The sequence below is a fragment of the Solanum lycopersicum genome, chromosome 10, assembly GCF_036512215.1.
Source record: "Solanum lycopersicum chromosome 10, SLM_r2.1".
Taxonomy (NCBI): domain Eukaryota; kingdom Viridiplantae; phylum Streptophyta; class Magnoliopsida; order Solanales; family Solanaceae; genus Solanum; species Solanum lycopersicum.
In genome coordinates, this window is record NC_090809.1 from 13,266,214 (window position 1) to 13,289,052 (window position 22,839).

The window sequence follows — 22,839 nt, forward strand, 5'->3', positions numbered from 1 at the left end:
CGGACCGTCACAGACTCTTCAGGGAATTGAGTCTCTAAACTCTGTGACGGAAGCAGCAGGACGGACCGTCGCAGGCACGATGGGCCGTTACAGGCTGCATAATCCCAGGCTGGGTCGGATTTCTGTTAAATGTTTTAAGGGGCGTTTTGGACTATTCTTGCTTATAATTAGAAAGTTAGTGATTGAATATTAATAACTCAATTACTTGGGGGTTAAAAAAGATAACCTTGAAATAAATAATGGATTAATTCATCATCTTTTATACTTAATTATATGCTAATTAGGGTAAAAGAAAGAGGGTTTGAATAAGAAAAATAGAAAGAACCAAGAGAAGGAGAACGATCGAGAGAGAGAGAGGTAAAACAAAGCTTTGGGGAATTTGCTTGTTTGATCACGAATCTTCGGTGGAGGTAGGTTATTGTTTATGCTATTCGTAGTAAGCTCATAATAGCGAATGATATGTGTTGGGTAGTATTGTAAACCCTTCTATATGCTTAATTGTATGCTTGCATGAATGTGATTATATAATTGTGATAAAATAAGCATGATGAAGCTATTGAATCCTAAATCTTGAAAAACCCTAATCTACTTTGTTAATGATGATGCCTTGGTATAAAAGAAGGCTTGATGAATGAAAGTAGTGAGATTAGGGGATCAGGTGTCACGTTCCGACACCAGGATAGTAATAGAGGATCGGGTGCCACGTTCCGGTACCAGCATAGTATATGAGGATCAGAGTGTCACGTTTCGATACCAGGATAGTAATGGATCGGGTGCCACGTTCCAGTACCAGGATAGAATGAGGATCGGAGTGCCACGTTCCGGCACCAGGATAGAATATGGATCGGTTGTCACATTACGAACCAGGATAGAAAGAGGATCGAAGTGCCACGTTCTGGCACCAGGATAGAATATGGATCGGGTGTCACGTTCCGACACCAGGATAGTATATGAGGATCGGAGTGTCACGTTCCGACACCAGGATAGTATATGGAGCGAAGTGTCACGTACCGATACGAGAGGAATAAAGATAATGAATCTTGAAAGATGTTAATGTACTCAACTTAAAGAACTAATTCCTAAATGAGTACGATGGGGAGGCGTGAGTCCTCATTGATGTGCTTGGTGTTGTGACAAAGGGTTATGGTAATTGTAAATGTTGCATGCTAAGAATATTAGTTGATTTTATGATGTTATCTGATATATACTGTTTTCTATTTTGAGTTGGCCGATGATACCTACTCAGTACTTGTGTTTGTACTGACCCCTACTTGTATGTTTCTTTCTTTGTTATTTGTGGAGTGCAGCAAACGTGCCGTCGTCTTCAACACAACCACAACTCTAGCCAGTCTTCATTACACCGGATTTCAGGGTGAGCTAATGCTTCTAGCTTGGACTGGATCTTCTTCTTCATGTCTTGATGCCTTGAAGTTCTGGCATGGACTATTTTTTATTTATTTTAGCTTCTTAGATACTCTTAGATTTAGGAATTTGAGGATAGATGTTCTTGTGATGATGACTTCCAGATTTTGGGGATAATGATTTATAAATTTAGAAGTTATTTGATTGATTTCGTTAATGAGTTTTAAGTCTTCCGCATTGTATTTTGTTCGTTATGCTTGAAATGGTGGGAGTTAGATTGGTTGGTTCTCTCACATAGTAGGATAAGTATGGGTGCCACTCGCGGCTTGATTTGGGTCGTGACAAACTTGGTATCAGAGCATTAGGTTCGTTGGTCTCATCACACAAGAACGAGTCTAGTAGAGTCTTAAGGAATGGTAGGGGGACGCCTTTACTTTTCTTTGAGAAGCTATAAGACTTTAGGAGAACTACTTCTTTCTTTCTTTCTTTCGTGCTATTACTTGGATCCAATTGGTATCTAGGTGATACAAATTTGTATCTGACCATCTTCACTCTATTTCGCAGATGGTTAGAACTAGAGCAACTACAGCGCCAACACCAACATCGGCAAGACAAGAAGCGTCTGAGCCAGCCACTGGGGCTGTAGCTCGAAGAGGAGTAGTGGCAAGAGGCCGTGGAAGAGGTCGTGGGAGGACGTCCTCTAGAGGAAGAGGACAAGCACCTAGCCCATCTGGTACTAGGGCGGTGACTCCTCCACCAACTGAGGAAGTGGTAAGAGAGGGTGAGAAAGGGTAGAATGAACAAGTGCAGAATGAGGAAATGCCACCCAAACCTACCCCAGAGATGATCAATCAGGTTCTTGCTTATCTTAGCGGGTTATCTGATCAGGGCCAGACACCTCCAGTGTTTTCTGCACCAACACCTCAGGTTCCGGAGGTACAACATGCAGCTACTGTGGTTCCCCGCATGGATGCCTCATTGGAATTAGGCACGTTTCCTCGTTTTACTACAGGGCCTATAATGACAAGTGATCAGCATGAACTTTTCAGTAAGTTCTTGAAGTTGAAACCTCCAGTCTTCAAGGGTTTTGAATCTGAGGATGCCTATGATTTTCTAGTTGACTGTCATGAGCTACTACACAAGATGGGTATAGTAGAACGATTTGGAGTTGAGTTTGTGACTTATCAGTTTCAAGGGAATGCCAAAATGTGGTGGCAATCACATGTTGAGTGTCAACCAATAGAGGCACCACCTATTACTTGGGCATCATTTTCTAGCTTGTTTATGGAGAAGTATACACCCCGTACTTTAAGGGATAGGAGGAGAGATGAGTTTCTAAGCCTAGAGCAAGGCAGTATGTCGGTTACTGCTTATGAAGCTAGGTTTCGTGCACTTTCCAGATATGCCACCCAGCTTTGCTTCAGTCCACAAGAGCGGATTTACAGTTTTGTAAAGGGGTTGAGGTCAGAGTTGCGGATTTCAACCTTACAAGTAGCGGCTACAGCAAAATCCTTTCAGGAAGTGGTAGACTTCGTGATAGAGGTGGAGGGAGTGAAACCATATGACTTCACCATGGCATCGACATCAAAAAGGTTTCGTAAGGGAGGTGAATTTAATGGTTCTTACTCCAGAGGGCAGGGTTCAGGAGGTTACCCAGCCAGGCCTATTCAGTCTTCACTGCAGACTGTAGTTGGGGGTCCACCACAGACCGGTTAATATTTCTCTGAGTTTGGAGGTTATCCCCAGACTTCGTCATTCTCACAAAGAGCTATGCTTGAATCCAGAGAGTGTTATGGATGTGGGGAGACTTGACATATTAAGAGGTATTGTCCAAAACAAAGTTACAGACCTCCAATGTCAGAGGTAGAGCTGGTCATGGAACAGGCCGTCATTCTGGAGGACGTGGTGGTCGAGGTAATGGTGGTCACCAAAAAGGCCGGGGTGATGGGAAAACTGGAGCCGCTACAGCACAACATGGTAGGGGCAACGGGCAGACAAGTGACAGGGCCCATTCTTACGCTTTCCCTAGGAGAACTGAAGCGGAGACATCTGATGCTGTTATCACAGGTAATCTTTTAGTTTGTGATTGAATGGCTTCTGTATTATTTGATCCTGGCTCCACATTTTCATATGTATCTTCCTCATTTGCTACTGGTCTTAATTTACATTGTGAATTACTTGACATGCCTATTCGTGTTTCTACTCCGATGGGTGTGTCCGTGATAGTTGAAAAGGTATATAGGTATGGTCTAGTGACTTTTGTGGGGAGCAATACTTATGTAGACTTGGTTATCTTAGAAATGGTTGTTTTCGATGTAATTCTTGGTATGACTTGGCTTTCTCCGAATTTTGCAATCTTAGATTGTAATGCAAAAACTGTAACGTTGGCCAAGCCTGGGACAGATCCGTTAGTGTGGTAGGGCCACTACACTTCCACTCCGGTCTGAATCATCTCCTTTCTTCGTTCTAAGAGAATGGTTAGTAAAGGGTGTTTAGCTTTCTTGGCACATCTCAGGGATGACACTACCCAAGTACCTTCGATTGAGTCGATTTCGATAGTCCGTGAGTTTCTGGATGTGTTCCCTGCAGATCTTCCTAGTATGCCACCCGATAGAGATATTGACTTCTGCATTGATCTTGAACCGGGTACTCGCCCCATTTCTATACCCCCTTATAGAATGCCCCCCACTGAGTTAAGAGAGTTAAAGGCCCAACTGCAAGAGTTGTTAAGAAAAGGCTTTATTAGACCAAGTGAATCTCCTTGGGGTGCTCCTGTTTTGTTTGTGATGAAGAAGGATGGAAGTTTTCGGATGTGTATAGACTATAGACAACTGAATAAGGTAACTGTTAAGAACAAGTATCCTCTTCCTCATATCGATGATTTGTTTGATCAGTTACAAGGTGCTTGTACCTTCTCAAAAATCGACTTGAGATCTGGTTATAATCAATTGAAAATACGGGCAACGGATGTGCCCAAGACTGCTTTTTGGACTAGGTATGGGCATTATGGGTTCTTAGTAATGTCTTTCGGGCTTACGAATGCCCCTACTGCTTTCATGCGCTTGATGAATGGGATTTTTAAGCCATATCTGGATCTCTTTGTCATTGTATTCATTGATGATATATTGGTGTACTCAAAGAGCAAGAAAGAACATGAGGAGCACTTGAGAATTGTATTGGAAATGTTGAGGGAGAAAAAGCTTTATGCCAAATTCTCCAAGTGTGAGTTTTTGCTAGATTCAGTGTCCTTCTTGGGACATGTAGTTTCTAAGGATGGAGTGATGGTGGATCCATCTAAGATTAAAGAAGTGGAGAATTGGGAGACACCTACTAATGTTATAGAGGTAAGGAGCTTTGTTTGTTTAGCTAGCTACTACCGCCGATTTGTCAAGGGATTTTCCTCTATTGCCTCTCAATTGACAAATTTGACTAAGCAAAGTGTTCCATTTGTATGGTCGGACGAGTGCCAAGAAAGCTTTCAGAAGCTCAAGACCTTGTTGACTACTGCGCCAATTCTTACCTTGCTAGTGGAAGGTAAGAATTTCATTGTCTATTGTGACGCATCCTATTCGAGTTTGGGTGCAATGCTAATGCAAGAGAAGAATGTGATTGCTTATGCTTCGTGGAAATTAAAAGTGCATGAACGTAACTATCCGACCCATGATTTGGAGTTGGCTGCGGTACTGTTTGCACTAAAGCAATGGAGGCACTATCTATATGGGGTGAAGTGTGAAGTCTATACGGATCATCGTAGCCTACAGTATGTCTTTACTCAGAAGGATTTGAACTTGAGACAGAGGAGATGGATGGAACTACTGAAGGACTACGATATCACTATCTTGTATCATCCGGGAAAGGTTAATGTTGTGGCAGACGCCTTAAGTAGAAGGGCAGGAAGCATGGGAAGTCTAGCTCACTTGCAAGTTTCTAGACGTCCATTGTCTAGAGAGGTTCAGACTCTAGCTAATGACCTTATGAGGTTAGAAGTAAATGAGAAGGGAGGATTTTTGGCAAGTGTGGAGGCAAGATCTTATTTTCTTGACAAGATTAAGGGAAAAAAGTTTAATGATGCAAAATTAATCCGGATCCGAGATAAGGTGTTGCGAGGAGAGGCAAAGGAAATAACGATCGATGAGGGAGGTGTTTTGAGAATTAAGGAAAGAGTATGTGTACCTCGCGTCGATGATTTGATCCACACTATTCTTATAGAGGCTCATAGTTCAAGGTATTCTATACATCCTGGTGCAACCAAGATGTATCGTGACCTAAAGAAGCATTTTTGGTGGAGTAGAATGAAGCGTGACATTGTGGAGATTGTTGCCAATGTCCAAATTTTCAGCAAGTAATGTATGAACACCAGAGGCCTGGAGGAACACTTCAGAGAATGCCCATTCCAGAATGGAACTGGGAGAGAATTGCAATGGACTTCGTGGTTGGTCTACCAAAGACAATGGGTAAGTATGACTCCATTTGGGTAATTGTTGATAGGTTAACTAAGTCTGCTCACTTCATTCCGGTCAAGGTGACTTACAATGTAGAGAAGTTAGCCAAACTTTACATCTCGGAAGTTGTTTGATTCCATGGGGTTCCACTCTCCATCATATCAAATAGAGGTACGCAGTTTACTTCTAAGTTTTGGAAAATATTGCATGCTGAGTTGGGTACTAGGTTGGATCTTAGTACCACATTTCATCCTCAGACCGATGGTAAGTCTGAGCGAACGATTCAAGTGTTGGAGGATATGCTTCGTGCATGTGTGATACAATTTGGTGGTCATTGGGATAGCTTCTTTCCCTTAGAAGAATTCTCGTACAACAATAGCTATCACTCAAGTATTGATATGGCCCCATTTGAGGGACTGTATGGGAGGAGATGTAGATCTCCCATTGGTTGGTTTGATTTGATGCATTCGAGGTTAGACCTTGGGGTACTGACCTTCTGAGGGAATCATTAGATAAAGTGAAATGCATTCAAGAAAAGCTTTTAGCGGCTCAAAGTAGACAAAAAGAATATGCAGATCGAAAGGTTAGAGATTTAGAGTTTATGGAGGGTGAGCAAGTCTTGCTGAAGGTTTCACCCATGAAAGGAGTGATGCGGTTTGGTAAGAGAGGTATGCTTAGTCCTAGGTATATTCGTCCATTTGAAGTTCTGAAGCGCGTGGGGGAGGCAGCTTATGAATTAGCCTTGCCCCCAGGACCGTCCGGAGTGCATCCGGTATTTCATGTGTCTATGTTGAAAAGATACCATGGGGAGGGAAACTACATTTTCCGTTGGGATTCAGTTCTGTTTGATGAGAATTTGTCTTATGAAGAGGAGCCTGTTGCTATTTTAGATAGAGAAGTCCACAAGCTGAGGTCAGGGGAGATTGTATCCATCAAAGTGCAATGGAAGAATCGACCGGTTGAAGAATCCACTTGGGAGAAAGAGGTTGATATGCAAGAAAGATACCCACACCTGTTTACAGATTCAGGTACTCCTTTTCGCCCTTGTTTTTGTCCTTGTGATTGCTCCAGGACGAACGATAGGTAAATTGGTATCTATTGTAACGACCTATTTAGTCGTTTTAAGCAGCTGATTTTATTTCTTGAAAAACAAGCTGAGTCGAAGGATCCCACGATGGACCGTCATGGGTACGACGGACCGTCGAGGGGGTATCGTTCCAAAACACTTAGAATTCTGAAAATTGGGTACTGAAATTGACTCTCTGAACTTCGTGATGACATGGCAAGACGGACCGTCGTTGGCACGACGGACCGTCACAGACTCTTCAGGGAATTGAGTCTCTGAACTCTGTGACGGAAGCAGCAGGCACGACGGGTCGTCACAGGCTGCGTAATCCCCGGCTGGGTCAGATTTCTGTTAAATGTTTTAAGGGGCGTTTTGGACTATTCCTGCTTATAATTATAAAGTCAGTGATTGAATATTAATAATTAAATTACTTGGGGGTTAAAAGAGATAACCTATAAATAAATAATGGGTTAATTCATCATCTTTTATACTTAATTATATGCTAATTAGGGTAAAAGAAAGAGGGTTTGAATAGGAAAAATAGAAAGAACCATGAGAGGGAGAACGATCGATCGAGAGAGAGGAAAAATAAAGCTATGGGGAATTTGCTTGCTTGATCACGAATCTTCGGTGGAGGTAGGTTATGGTTTATGATATTCATAGTAAGCTCTTAATAGAGAATGATATGTGTTGGGTAGTATTTTAAACCCTTCTATATGCTTAATTGTATGCTTGCATGAATGTGATTATATAATTGTGATAAAATAAGCATGATGAAGCTATTGAATCCTAAATCTTGAAAAACCCTAATCTACTTTGTTAATGATGATGCCTTGGTATAAAAGAAGACTTGATGATTGAAAGTAGTGAGATTAGGGGATCGGGTGTCACGTTCCGACACCAGGATAGTAATAGAGGATCGGGTGCCACGTTTTGGTATCAGGATAGTATATGAGGACCGGAGTATCACGTTCCGACTCCAGGATAGTATATGGATCGGGTGTCACGTTTCGATACCAGGATAGAATGAGGATCGGAGTGCCACGTTCCGGCACCAGGATAGAATATGGATCGGGTGTCACGTTCCGACACTAGGATAGAATGAGGATCGGAGTGCCACGTTCCGGCACCAGGATAGAATGTGGATCGGGTGTCACGTTCTGACACCAGGATAGTATATGAGGATCGGAGTGTCACGTTCCGACACCAGGATAGTATATGGAGCAGAGTGTCACGTACCGACACGAGAGGAATAAAGATAATGAATCTTGAAAGATGTTAATGTACTCAACTTAAAGAACTAATTCCCAAATGAGTATGATGGGGAGGCATGAGTCCTCATTGATGTGCTTGGTGTTGTGACCAAGGGTTATGGTAATTGTAAATGCTCCATGCTAAGAATATTAGTTGATTTTATGATGTTATCTGATATATACTGTTTTCTATTTTGAGTTGGCCGATGATACCTACTCAGTACTTGGGTTTGTACTGACCCCTACTTGTATGTTTCTTTCTTTGTTATTTGTGGAGTGCAGCAAACGTGCCGTCGTCTTCAACACAACCGCAACTCTAGCCAGTCTTCATTACACCGGATTTCAGGGCGAGCTAATGCTTCTAGCTTGGACTGGATCTTCTTCTTCATGTCTTGATGCCTTGAAGTTCCGGCATGGACTAGTTTTTATTTATTTTAGCTTCTTAGATATTCTTAGATCTAGTAATTTTAGAATAGATGTTCTTGTGATGATGACTTCCAGATTTTGGGGATAATGATTTATAAATTTTAGAAGTTATTTGATTGATTTTGTTAATGAGTTTTAAGTCTTCCGCATTGTATTTTGTTTGTTATGCTTGAAATGGTGGGGTATAGATTGGTTGGTTCGCTCACATAGTAGGATAAGTGTGGGTGCCACTCGCGGCTCGATTTGGGTCGTGACAGATATCCAAAAGATGGCACACCAACGTCGCCACTAGTATGTGGGTAGGAGGAACTACATCTTGAAAAAGATTCAGAGTGCAACATAATTACAACAACAAGGTACTCACCAGGCATCATAGGCCAACTGAGAAAGAAAGTTCAAGATGCCAACGATGTCATGTACGATTACCGCTAGGTAAGCTGGTATTAAAACCTGCATCACAAAAAAGATGCACAGTGTAACATAAGTACCAAAACAAGGTACTCAGTCGGCATCGGAGGCCAAGTAAGAAAGAAAGGTAAAGATAATCAGAAAAGATAGAATCTAGATACAAACAAAGGTCAAAGCTCTAAAGAAATAAGGCACATGAGTATAAAAAAGTAAATCTAAGTACAACTAAACTAAAGCTAACTGGACCTATGAACCCTGAAGGTACACTCGTGCGCAAGTTTAAGTATGACTGAACCCATTGGTAGCCCTTTAAAATTAGCACCAACATTCACTTAGACAACTCAAGTTGGCTTTTTTAATTTTAAACTCCTCAAGTAGGGTCCTCTATGTCATTTCGACACCTTTTTGAGAAACGGCTAAAATTACAAAGTGTGTGTGACACAAGTGCGAATGACATGTCATGATGACTAATTAAAAGTTGATATGTGGCATTTGAATGTAAAAATAATAATTTTAAAACAAATTATTAAAAAACAACTAATTTTTCATTAAAAATAAATAAAGAAAATCACCTATCGAGAGGATGTTGTTATGGGTAAAGGTTGAGATACCTATCGAGATCCTGTTGTTGATGGTAAAAATTTGAGATGTCTTTCATTGCACCACATCAAGTGTAGTGGTGCAACGAATGATATATTGTCAGTTTTGTTTAGTTGTATTATGTTCTATTCTCTACACCATTGAGACCGTATGCATTACCAGATATTCTTAAATAATAGCATGAGTGTGGTATTTATTTAGCGTAGATATGTTGATGAGGTCGGCATTTACAAAGGTGAGTCTACACAATTCCTTTCTAGTATCCATATCTTTGTGGATATGTTGTTGAGGACTATTATCTTGGATGTCCTACCTTGATAATTTTAGTTATGTGTGGATTTTTTGTTATTGTAAGAGTACATTTGAGAATAGAAGTGTTGCATGGTTGTTATTGTTGCAAAGAAGTTGGTTGAGGCTACAAGGTAGCATTAAATAGTCAAAAAAGTTGTGTTAAATAACATTAAAATATGACCTCCTTAACACATAATCCTAAAGAACATACTCTTGTGTCCCTTTACTATTTACAAATGTAGCAAAAATTGTGTCCACATAAAAAAAATAGTATCATCTGTAATCCTAATAGATACGTGATTGGATGTCATCACAAGAAACTTATAATAGTTATGCAAATTTCCCAAATAACAAGGAAAAATAGACATCAATATGTTTCACAAGAACACATAATTATGAAAACAATTCAAAAGTAACCATAACATATTCCGCAAGATTGGAATTGAGAAGATAAAGGATTTCTAATTTTTCGTTAAGGATTTTATCATTTAGAAGAAAACAACAAAGCAATAAATTTTAACTAATGTTCTTGTTGGTTCTAGTATACCAAGTTCCTTCCCTGAGAAATTGTCATTCTATGAAATATGACAAAGCTAAAGTACGAATTCATAAAATATATGATAAACAACAATTTATTCTACAACTTGAAAATATGGAGTTGACAACAACTTGAAAGAAAATGTTTTTATTGTTGGTTGAACCATGACAATAACATTGATTATTCTTTGTCAGTAGAGAGCATAAAAAAATGGTATCTCATTGGGGCTATTATGAAAAATAGTCATGGGCATAACAAGTTAGTTTCAAATATAGCCAATACGATATAATTTATTGTATCAAAACCCTTATCTATGTTTTCAGTTATTTTAAATTTTTGATAGTGTTGATTGAACTAAATTATAACATATCGATTTTAAATTTATAAAATAAATAAATAGAAAATTTAAAAGAAAATATATGTCTGTACAAAATGATATTAAGTGTTAACATTATTGTAAACCTTGATACTTGAGTCTTGGAGTAAATTAATTTTCAGAAAAGATACTAAATTATGAAGAAAATAATGTTTTTAGCTCCATAATTGAATACTAAAAAACATTTTAGCTCCATTTATTTAATAAGACCACATATTATGATATATATATTTTTAGTTTGTTGTTTTGGATGATGTCATGCAATCAACTAGTAGTTTATAACTTTTGAGGGCATTTTTTTTCAAATAGTTTTTTTTTTGTGAAAAATGAAGACTATTTTTGTAAGATTTTTTATAAGGGTAAAAAAATCAAGGCCATCCGTTATAAGGTCCATTTAGGAACATCTGCAAAATTTTAATCATAAGATCAAAAATCACAGCGAAGCCCATTTTCATATCTGTAATGGTCCGTCCTGATCGGTCTGACTTGGCCAATGGTGAGAGATATCGAGATAGAAAACATTCTAGGCAATGACTTGAATTTTTTTAGGCTAGGCCAACCTCAAATAGTTTCTGGACTATGTGCAGCCTCTGACTATCTGAGAATGGGTGGGGTGTAATGTCCTAGCTTGATTGATATTTTCTTTTAGCCAAGACATTAATGAATCAATAGGGTTTCACAGAATTAAATTTTTGTGAGTAAAACTTCCGATATCAAAATTGGTGTGAAGGAGATAGTTTTGTACATCAAGGGAAGAAAAGTATGATGTAAAATGAGTTTTTCTTGAATTTTTGAACTCTATAGTTCACATCATTTGTCATAGTGGTAGGCGTCCACTACAGCGACCATGGGTAGGCACGATAGCGGTGCTCAGAAAACTATAGCACGACTATTATAACGAGGCAATAGGGGTGATTTAGGGCTGTATCTATTAATTTTTCCATGAAATTCGTCAATAAAGTAAATTCATTACTCTCCAATCTTGTTATTTGATTATTATACCTTAGTATATGGAATATTACTCTTGGGGCATGGCTTTGACTTGACTTCATAGTTGAAAATGCCCAAAGTTGGGGGTGGGGATGGCCATCAATTGGCTTACGGTTAGGATTGTGATAATCTTGGTATTATTAGGCCATTTTTAATTGATTCTTGCATTTATTTGTTGTTTAAGACCAAAATCAAGTCGAGTCACTTCGAAAGGGGAAAACACAAGTTGTATAGAGTTTCCAAGAGGCTTGATTTGAGATATGTGATGGTTATGTACGCATGCATGTCTATTGCTAGTATCATTGGTGCAATTCATGATAGGGAGAACATAAGGAAGTATCTGAAATGACAATGTCGTGATAAAATGAATTTATGTGACTTGTGATTTCAAATCGTTGTTGCTCATTGTGTTTTTTACTGTTTGTTTGTAGATCTCAATTTTTCATGAACATGTGTTCACTTAATAGTGATGGCATACAAGCCTTCTTTATTTAGCATGAAAAAAATCTATTGAAGTATAATGTTTACTTGAAGAGTTTGGTGTCACGGACTTAGAGTATCACTAATGTTCCGTACTACACCTGACGACTTACTCACGAATCTTTCACGATCTTGTAATATTAAACATGCACTTTCCATGTGAGTATTCTAAGGTCTTTGATTTTCCCACGATAACCCCACCATGGTCATGACTACCTCTCACCTCCTCTCCTCTGGCTCTGTAGGGCTTTTCATGCTTGAAATTTTCAAAGCTTCGACTTGCATGATTTCTTCATCGATAGTCTTGTCCTGCCGGCGTCCAACTCCATCCTGACCCAATTTTTCTGCCCATTCATGAAATGACACAACATATCTTCATCTGTGAGGTTAGGAATCTGAAGAGTGAGAGTGGTAAACTCTTTCACATATACTCGAAAGTTGCCTGTCTACTTCAGCATCCTAAACTTGTAGTTTGCCGCATATATAGACATTGTTAGGGTAGAAAGTCTTCTTGAACTCCACTTGGAATTTTTCCCAAAAGTTGATAGTGGAAAGTCCCTTTCCAATTTCTGACTCTTAAAGCCTCCAACACAAAATGTCGATCTCTGAGAGGTACAACATCACATTATTGATTTACTCTCATCAGTCTTCACCCTGTTGCACTTGAAGTAATTCTTTAAATGCCAAAGGAAATTCACCACCTCTTGTGCGTTACATGCGCCTTTTAACATAAGTGATCTCGGACCGTCGACCTTAGCCTCACTATATTTGTCGAACGACTATGATCCTCCAACATTCGCACCCTCCTTGGGTTTTTACATCTCGACCTATATGGTGTCAATCATACATAATGCCTCCATGATTCGACAGTCCAAGAAAGAGGTAGTCTCCTTCATAAAAAACTCAGCACGCTGGTGGCCTTACAACTTCTTGTGGATGTTGTCATTCTCCTCGAGGGTGAAGTCCTCCGGAGTCTTGAACTTTTCATTGACCTTGTTCAAGCGACTGCCTAAGATCTCTATGGAAACACTTGCGATTCATTCCTCTCCGGATGAGATGTCAATGGCCTTCTCGCTAAGTTCATCGTCACTTCCTTTGGTGGTCGAAGGTGGGTGAGTTCCGCCTTACTTAATGTCAGGTCGAGCAACATTTGCTCATTACTCTTGCTTATTTCCCTTGCGGTTATTTCTTCCACCATCTATCTGCGTTGGTGGTGCTAGCAGTGTTCATGTTTCCTTGGTTAGTCATTCTTTTATTATCAAAACTTTTTCTCTGTTATCACGTTGTCACGGACTTAGAAACTCACTAATGTTGGGTGTGGCACTCAATAACTTATTCACGAATCTTTCACATTCTTGTAAGCTCAAGTATTTCACGTTCTTATAAGCTCAAGTAAGTCTTTTGAAGCTAGATCACTAAGATAAGGAAATGAAAGAGCTTTATAAGAAGGCTTTTTTATTGCTTTGAAGATTTCTTAAAACTTTTTTTTATTTATTGCTTCAAGCTTGGATGCCTTATAAAAAATAAATCATATATTTATACTATGAAATAGGGGGTTAAATTGCAAAAAATAATTACTTTGCAAACCCCTACAATATTAACACTTTAGTTCTATTCTAGAATTCTCTACAAGTTGTGGGAAATTCTACAGCCTTCTTGAAAATGTCTAGTGAATTCTAGAGTGTTCTTTTAAGATTATTATCCCTTATTCTGGTGCCAAATATGAACAGTGGAGTGGTGGGATATGACATTAGTCTGTGCATTTGGTTCTTGTCACTCCCTCTCATACACTCCTTTCTCCGTTATTATATTATTTGTGTCTCTTGAGGATTGTTTTCCTCCAATGTTTGCCCATGCTTCACAAGAAATAACCTAATTTCACCAGGTTTTTTTAGTCAACTAATGGTACTTCATTTTGCAGGTTAAACGGCTTCAAAGAAAAGAATTTATTGAACTTAATGATTTGGTGCTTGCACTTCTCAATAGGATAATTACAATTTCAGACGGTGCAACAGCTATACCCAAACAACATAGTAGATGGGGAGATTCTGGTTCTCCTACAGAAATTAAATTTGATTTAGGTTATAAAGTTGCATTCGTTCCAAAGGCTTTTCCAGTGCACGCTAATAATTTATCCACTTCAATGTTATACAATTCCTTTATCGTGATGATATTTTCTTCATTTCTTATTATATTTTGAATGGATACAAAATGGACAATTTGGTGATGATTGCTTTCATCAAACTGAAGAATCAAGTCAATTCCAACAAGAATATGAATTTTGAAAAATGTAACATCCATGTATTTTCTTGGAATATTTCATTAATGTCTTGTTCATGATTCATCTCATGTCTTTTGCCTTTTATTACATCTTCTTGCTGGCTTGTTGGTTCCTAAAGACCGATGTATGGTTTTGATTCAACTTCTCATATGATCAAGGTTTGAAGGTCATAATAGAATGTTTTGATACTTTGAATAACATGGCCAGTGATATGGTTTGGATTTTTTTTTTGTGTGCTCTATTTTGCTCCTTCTATATTGTGGGTATTAATATCCAATCTTTGAAGGAAATTGATAAGCAAGTCCTCTGATGGATGAGATTAAGACTAAGTTCATAAAGTCTTATTGTTATTAATTAGTCAGTTTAAAGGAAAAAGTTCAAAATTTGAGCTAATTTGCTTTAATAACTTGACAGATCGACAAGGCAACGTCTCACCTTAAGAATACAACTTTTATGCTTACGGACACAATTAAATAGGTAAATTGAGCTTCTACTATATTATGTTATTCTCTGTAAGTTCAAGCAGTTTGCACGATAGCACGTCTATCTTTTGAAATCACCAGATTTAACAAGTCTTTTCCTTATTCAACTGAGATCTAGCTTTAACTTCTGTATTGACATCATTTTGTTGTGCATAATTCTTAGAGGTGCAGCCTATATGTATTAGTAAGTTCTCATTCTAACTATCTGTTAGAACACAATGATTTATCCCATCCTGGTTACTTTTAAGGATGTTCAATTATTTGATCTAAATAACACTATGCCATAAATATGAGGAATTGGTCAAGGAACTAATACATTATAATTATATTATATTCTTGAACCGCACTAGTTTAGATATTTTTTTTTGACAACACAAGGTACCCCTAGGTGTAACATGTCATATAGGACCTCGCAAGACACCATACAAGTCACTTAGCATTCATACCATAACACATAGAATGAAGAGAGATAAAGAACAACCTTTCAAGTTCAAGAGTTTTAGAAAAGTAAAGTGGAAGGCTTTTAACACTTTCGTATCTCGGACTCTTTACACCTCCACCTAGCTTCAATAGTTCACTGAAATTTATGTGAATGATCATGACAGCTCTTCAAATCCTATTCAGTGTAAATAGATATGCATTTCCATCTCTGAGGGGTACAATGCGACAATGTTGATTTTGTTCTCATTGCTCTTCACCCTGTTGCACTTGAAGTAGTTCTCCAAATGCCATATCCACCTTTTGTGTATCACGGATGCCTTGGAGGTGGCTTTGGAGGTTCAATTTTGGCCTCCCTATATCTGTCGAATGATGAGGGTCCTCTAACCAATACCACTTTGAGCACTTTCATCTTGTTGCGCCCCAAGCCTATACCCTAGACATAACACAACGTACAAGACCCCAAAAAGCACCATACAAGCCTCATATCATGTCATCACATAAAATAAAAGAAAAAGTAAGGAAATTTAAACTCTTTTAATCCTTACAGTCGATACATCATTCAAAACAATGGAAGTCTACTTGTCCAAATGGCCATCTAAAAACATCTTGAATCAAAATGTAGTGTCACAACTCTACAATAGAAAGTATAAAATGTATCTAATGCAATGAAAGACATAAAACACCAATTAAACACGTGTCCTCAGATCCATGAGGACATACCACAAGTTCTGGAAAAACTCAATCCAAGCCCTTTGAACTATAAAAAATCAACTCAATTGCCGAAATGTACACTTTATAGAAGTAAAAGTAGAAATATGGGTTAGCACACAATAATATACCAAGTCTGATAGTCATGCAAAAATCTTGCTTAAAAAGAACATTTTGGTTGAAAACCATGCTTAGAAATATCATCAACTTTAGCATTAAAGGCGTAAGATAAAAACATAATCAACATTTAAGTCATTACATCACATTAGAAGCTTTAGCTTAAGTATCCCTAAGCTATACTTCTGCAATGTTCGAATAGCATCCCATACTACTATTCCTACTAAGTACCACTTTAAGGCCACCAAAGATGAACTTGTCATTCTTCGTTACTCATCTTTAATCAATACTCATGCATAAGGAATGCATACAATTCGTAAGTCATGACAATGAAATTAACTTAACATACCATTCAAGTAAAGAATGCATCATTACATTTAAGCATTTAAGTCAACATTCACATTGCTTCATTAAGATCAGATTCATTCATTAGACATTTAAGACATAAGAGAATCACACCATAGCTCTCTCAAAGCCTACTCATGTAATGTATAGATGACATATCATACTATCATACTTCATAGATCTTCTAAAGAAACCATAGCATGTACCTCACATGATAGGAATAAGCATTATGTGATAGACCATGTGAGCTTAACATGGAAATCTTTTTCTTGCCCGCACACCGAAAAGAAGTGGTCTACTTTCCTAAGGTAGGACGGCTAATATTTTAGCCTAGGTGGATCCACTAGCTAATATCCTATGTGCACTCATAGTTATGGAATAAGAAAAATGTTCATTGAAACCCGACCTAATGTAGGGAGAGCTTCCATCTCACCATATATACTCGGTACTTAGCCTCCATTCCCATTGAGTAGTTAGCCTCCATTCCCATAGAGTAGTACATTCATATTAACATTATTGTACTTAAGAGGTATGCCATTAGCCTTTCGACCCAACGTACATATTCACACACATGAAACGAATTCCATAAGCCTATCGATTGATTGTACAACATTAAGATAGCTCATTGAATCAGTAAGAAATTAATGTCAATTGCCTATTGATTCAAGATTCATCATTACATTAGTTCATGGACTCATTATAAAAAGGATGTCATTGGCCTATTGATTCAAGACAATCTTATAATGCTTCATTAGTTATTTATTAAAATGAATGCCATTGTCATATGGATTCATATTCATTATGTCAAGGTACATTAGCAACACAAGAAAATAGGAGGCCTAAGATACTAATTCAAGGTACATCAATCTACACAAGAAGAGGATGCCCAAGCCTACAAATTAAAGATGTAACATAACATTGAAAAAACCATTTGCATTCTATCATCATCATTCATAAGTGTTAATTGAGAGTAAGCTTCCAATAATAACACAATTAATTTTCATATAACTTTAATTGAAATTGCAAAGCACATGCATAGAATCATGATTTATACATCAATTCATCACAAATTGCCCTTCAAGGCTATGAATCAGTCTCAACCCAAACGTGTAGAATACTACATTAGATAAGTGGATTGTCATAATTAAATAACTCAATCAATATAGACATAATCAATTTAACATGCTCCATAGTCAATCAACACAAATCATCAATTCACAACTTAGTATTTTGGGGATCATGGGGTAATTGTTAAAGAAGAAGAAAACTGATGATTGGAACATGTCAAAGGAACAGGTGCAGCGCAGATGACTGAATTGTCTACAACAAGTGTTGATTAAGAAAAAAGCTGAGGATTGGAACATGTCAAAGGAATAGGTTCAACGAAGTTGACTGGCAAGTTACAACACTGCTGAAGAATTGCTGACTGGCAAGTTACAACACTGCTGAAGAATTAGAGTCGCACTAGGATTAAATTACCATGTTAATTAGAATAATATTTCGTCTAAAATTATTTTTATGATTAGGATTATACTACAACTAGGAATAGATTGTTGATAGTTGCATTATTATTATAGTAGTAATAGATAATGTAGTTGGACTCTGAGTATAGTTAGCTTAGGACTTTACAATATTTTTTTATATAAGGAGTATGTTATTAACATTATTTTTAATCAATAAATCAATTAATCAATACGAGCACTACTACTTATATTGATCAACATATAATACTACCAATACAATCTTTGATTTTCTAGTCCTAGACATGGGATCATTATATGGTATATGATCTTAAAGATCATTTGCTCTCTGATTATTGATAAAAAAGAATGAACCCCACCCCTTAAAAAAAATAACCACATGTTTCTATGACCACTTCTACCAAAAACCATGTCAATCTCCGTTTCACATGCTTCATTAAACTTAAGCCAGCAAACTATCTCATAAAGAGGACACATATATTCCAATTGATTCAAATCATAGAGAATGAACCAAGTAAAAATAGATTTTTTACTAGACAGACTGCTAGGAAAGTTGTAGCGGCTAAGAAGGATGCAAAAGATAGTGAAACTATTGATGATTGGAAGGAGAAAGATGTGTTTCTAAATAGTTGGATTTCAAGCACCTTGACCAAAAAAAAGCATGCACCTAATTGTGGACTGCTTAACTGCCAAGGAGATGTGAAAATATTTGTAATAAAACATATATACAAGCATCAAAAGCAAATAATTTTTTAGAAGCCTACGTAAGACACCATAATCTTCCCTTAATCTATTTGTTAATGCTCGGACAGTTTTTGATATAAGGGAAGAGGAAGAAAATTGTCAAAACCAAAACCATAACATAGTATTAGCTGCCCAAAAAGGCAGGGGAAGAGGAAGCAATAATATCAGTATGCCGAAGCATTGACAAAATAAGTTTTTGCTGGGTATTCAAAGTATATTTTTAGATATTCAGAAACAAAAATATCAACATACCGAAGCATTGACAAAAAAAGTTTTTTTTTGTGTATTTACCTATAGTTTTTGTTTGCTGAATATTCAAAGCAAGCTAGGAGTAATCGTTTCTCTACTCACTCACTTGAGGGTAAGTATTGAAGAAGAGGGAAACTGATGATTGGAATAGGTCCAACGCAGTTAACTAACTTGTCTACAGTAGGTGTTGATGGAGAAGGAAACTAAGGATTGGAACATATAGAATGAACAGGTCCAAGGAAGTTGACTGGCGAGTTACAACGCTGTGGAAGAATTAGAGTCGCACTATGATTAGACCACCTATTTTAATTTGGATTATATTACGTCTAGAATTATTTTTATGATTAGGATTATAGTACAACTAGGGCTAGATTATTTATAGTTGTATTATTATTATAGTAGTAATAGGTATTGTAGTAGAACTCTAACTATTGTTAACTTAAGACTCTACAATTTTCTCCTATATAAGGAGTATGTGATTAACATTATTATTAATAAATAAATCAATTGATCAATACAATCAAAACTACAAATGTTGATCTAAATACCAATACTACAAATATTGATCAACATATCAATATTAATCAAAATATCAATACTATCAATACATCAATAATAATCAATATAATCCTTGATTTCTCTAGTACTAGACATGAGATTTCTACATGAATTTCTTTGAACTCGCCAGTAAGCTTCGTTGGACTTGTTCCTTCGACATGTTCCAATCCTCAACTTCCTTCTTCCTCAACACTTGTTATAGACAAGTCAGTCAACTTTGTTGGACCTGTTCATTTGACATGTTTCAATCATCAATTTCCTTCTTCTTCAATAGTTTTTCATCGTAATCCAACATTAATTCATCAATTCATAATAAAACAATCATTGAAAAAGTTTTGAAGTTGAACCCATGACTTCTATAGAGACCCAAACTCTTGAGGGATGTTGGGAACATGAAATCATTTTTTGTATGTACTCCTTGGGTGGAAATTAACCAAGCATGAGAACTAATATACTTCAATTAAAGGAACTCCAGGAAATTGAAGAGGAAAGATGAAATCTTGAGCTCCAAAGCTTGACTTCTTCTTATCCAATGTTGGTTTCTAGAGAGAAAATTATTTGGAAAGGGTAGTTTCTATTTTTGTAGGGAATAATAGGTTTGTAAAAGGGAATTGAACACTTTGAAAAGAATAAAATAACATCAGCTAATCAAAATAAATCATCCCCAACAATAACTAAATAATTTGAAATTATCTAACTTAATCCTCAAGTTGGCCAAGACTGGGCATATTGAAAGTGCATTCCACGCCGTATTGCATAACCGTGGTTTTGTTATGAGAATTTTCATTAGGGGCCTTGACCTACGGATGGGTCCTTGTCACGATCAGAATCTAAGCCTCGAACGAGACCGGCGTCGTTGACCTCTTAAAAGTCACAGACAAGCGTACATACATCATTCTTACTTCATATAGGTTAATTTTAGCGGAAAATTTGAAACATTTTGTTTCTTACCATGCTTACTAAACGTTCTACTACTTACGTAATTGTTCACTATCAACCATATAACATTAAGATCATCAAATGAAAGAAACAGTTTATTATAACAATAAAGATGTACTTGCCAAAATGGTGCCAATACAATGTCTAGGCAAAAAGGGAAAGAAACGCTAGTGGAACATACTCCACTAGATAATCCTATAACTAAGCTAGAATTTAAATGGGAAAGCATCTTCAAAAGCATGAGGGCCTACCATGTCCGGATGAATGCTCGACGTCCAAATACCTACAGTGTTGATCCTGTAGCTCTAGCGTCCACCTGTGTGTACACCTAAAAGTTTATAGTTCTATAGGGGTAGTACACACTTGTACTAAGTATGATGTATATTCAAGCACACACGAAGGACATGCATGAGTAATATTATATCTTTCCAACAACATGATTATAGAAGGTCAAGTCAGGGGACTTGCCAAATTGATATTAGGAAATTGAGTGAGCTTTACAAATTTGAATGAGGAAAGTTTATGAGTTTTTCAAATTTGGATTAGGAAAGTTATGCCATGAGAGTAACATGCATCATCATACTTAGCATTTTGCACACAACACACAACAGGGTACACATAGCACATCTCATAATTCCAATAACACATAATGTTGTTCATATCATTCATTCGTATACAATGAGACCTTGGAATCATGGACTTGACATTAACACTTCCCAAATATGAGGGTTCAACATATGGGACCTCCACTAGGGATTATCTTTAGCAAACACAGAGTCTCCTTCGTTCATTTATATGTACTTCATTTCATTTCATTCATGGGACAATGTAAACACCAGCTAAACCTAATATGTAGTTTAAGACTTTCATCGGGTTTGTTGTGAAATGATCAAGAATGACCTAATGTCATTACTTGAATCTAACTTACCTCTTGATTATCCTATCCTAACACCTTTGGTATCATTTGTTTCATTATATGCATTCTTTGAGGCTGGCCTCATACATTCATTGGGAACTTTAACTTTAATCAACATAGATCATGTGAGCATCATGAAATCTAGTGTCATGAAACCCCACGACGAAAAGAGGTTGAATCACCGTCCAAAGTGCCCCAAAACATGATAGCGTAAATGGAAATTGGACCCCGCCAGATCCCTATATTGGCAGTATAGGTTCGAAAAGTAATAGATATCAGGAGACCAATACCCGACATTCCGGTTAGTCTCATCTCATGAGAGTTATGTGAACCTCCTCCCTTCCCGAAAAAAGGCATCACCGCACATAACTAGTCTATCGAAGCTCAGCATAAAGTTCCATTACATTCAACTCATACGTCAAGGAAGTTGGCTTCTAGTATGAAGACATCATAGCTCAATAGATGATTTATCATCTCATCATTAGTTTTAAGTGTGTTAATCTCAATACTTTAACTAGAGTGTTCATAAAGACTAGTCTCTTCATTAACTTTACACTCTCATAGGTGAGTACTTTTTGGTAACGTTTATTTAGGCTCATTTGAGATTTCTCTCATCGTTTATATTAGCCTCATGTCATGTTGTCACCACATTCATTATCATTAGCACATTTTCTCTTCATAGTTACTCTACCCTTTTTACGGGAATGTTCATTTCATCATATGCCAATGCACTTCGATATTTGGTGTGTTTCATAGTCTTACTTAACCCTTCTAGAGTTTCATCATTACACTACATAATAATAATTTCATCATATGCTAATGCACTTGGCCATTTAGTGTGTTTTACACTCGTACTTAACTCTTCTAGGGTTACATCATTTCATTACATAAATCTTAGGTTCACTTATTTTTAAATGTATGCTAGACTTATGGGTCTATACATTCAAGCCACAAGGCTTCATTCATAGTTCATTTAAGTAAATCATATCTTCCTAACATTATGTAGTACAAGACTTATGCATCTTGTATGTATGCCAAGATCTCAATTTTGATCTAAGTAGGCAGCATTATTCTTTAAGAGTTAATTCACGTATGACTCATGCATCTATATGGAATTTGGGCAAGGGAACCCAATTTCTAATCCCTTAGACAACACCTAAATTTTTTTCATTCATTGTATTTTTGTCCACATGACATTGGGACCATTGATCGAGCCCAAACATCAAAGTTTCCTCTTTATTTTTCTCTTTTGAATTACCTCTTACTTGGCCGAGGGGTTGTGGGATCAAACCCCCACTTCCCTTTTTATTTTTTAATCTATTTCTCCTTATCTATTTCGAGTTGAC

The 22,839-nt window shown here is 37.2% G+C and overlaps 1 protein-coding gene across 1 annotated transcript; it reads left to right on the plus strand.

Moving 5' to 3' along the window:
• The first annotated feature begins 2,718 nt into the window (after window positions 1-2,718).
• LOC138338717 (uncharacterized) lies at window positions 2,719-14,990 on the plus strand. Its single transcript, XM_069289799.1, has 8 exons — window positions 2,719-2,886; window positions 2,994-3,073; window positions 3,224-3,429; window positions 4,627-5,042; window positions 6,433-6,832; window positions 13,371-13,471; window positions 14,154-14,348; window positions 14,928-14,990. The coding sequence occupies exons 1-8, from the start codon at window positions 2,719-2,721 to the stop codon at window positions 14,988-14,990; spliced, it is 1,629 nt and encodes a 542-aa protein (XP_069145900.1).
• The last annotated feature ends 7,849 nt before the right edge of the window (window positions 14,991-22,839 follow it).

Bases quoted from the DNA above. Each gene is read 5' to 3' on its own strand.
- LOC138338717 (XM_069289799.1), top strand. From the start codon at position 2,719: ATGTCGGTTACTGCTTATGAAGCTAGGTTTCGTGCACTTTCCAGATAT. The intron at 6,833-13,370 runs GTACTCCTTTTC...ACTTAATGTCAG, and splicing joins ACACCTGTTTACAGATTCAG to GTCGAGCAACATTTGCTCAT. The intron at 14,349-14,927 runs GTGCACGCTAAT...ATAACTTGACAG, and splicing joins TCGTTCCAAAGGCTTTTCCA to ATCGACAAGGCAACGTCTCA.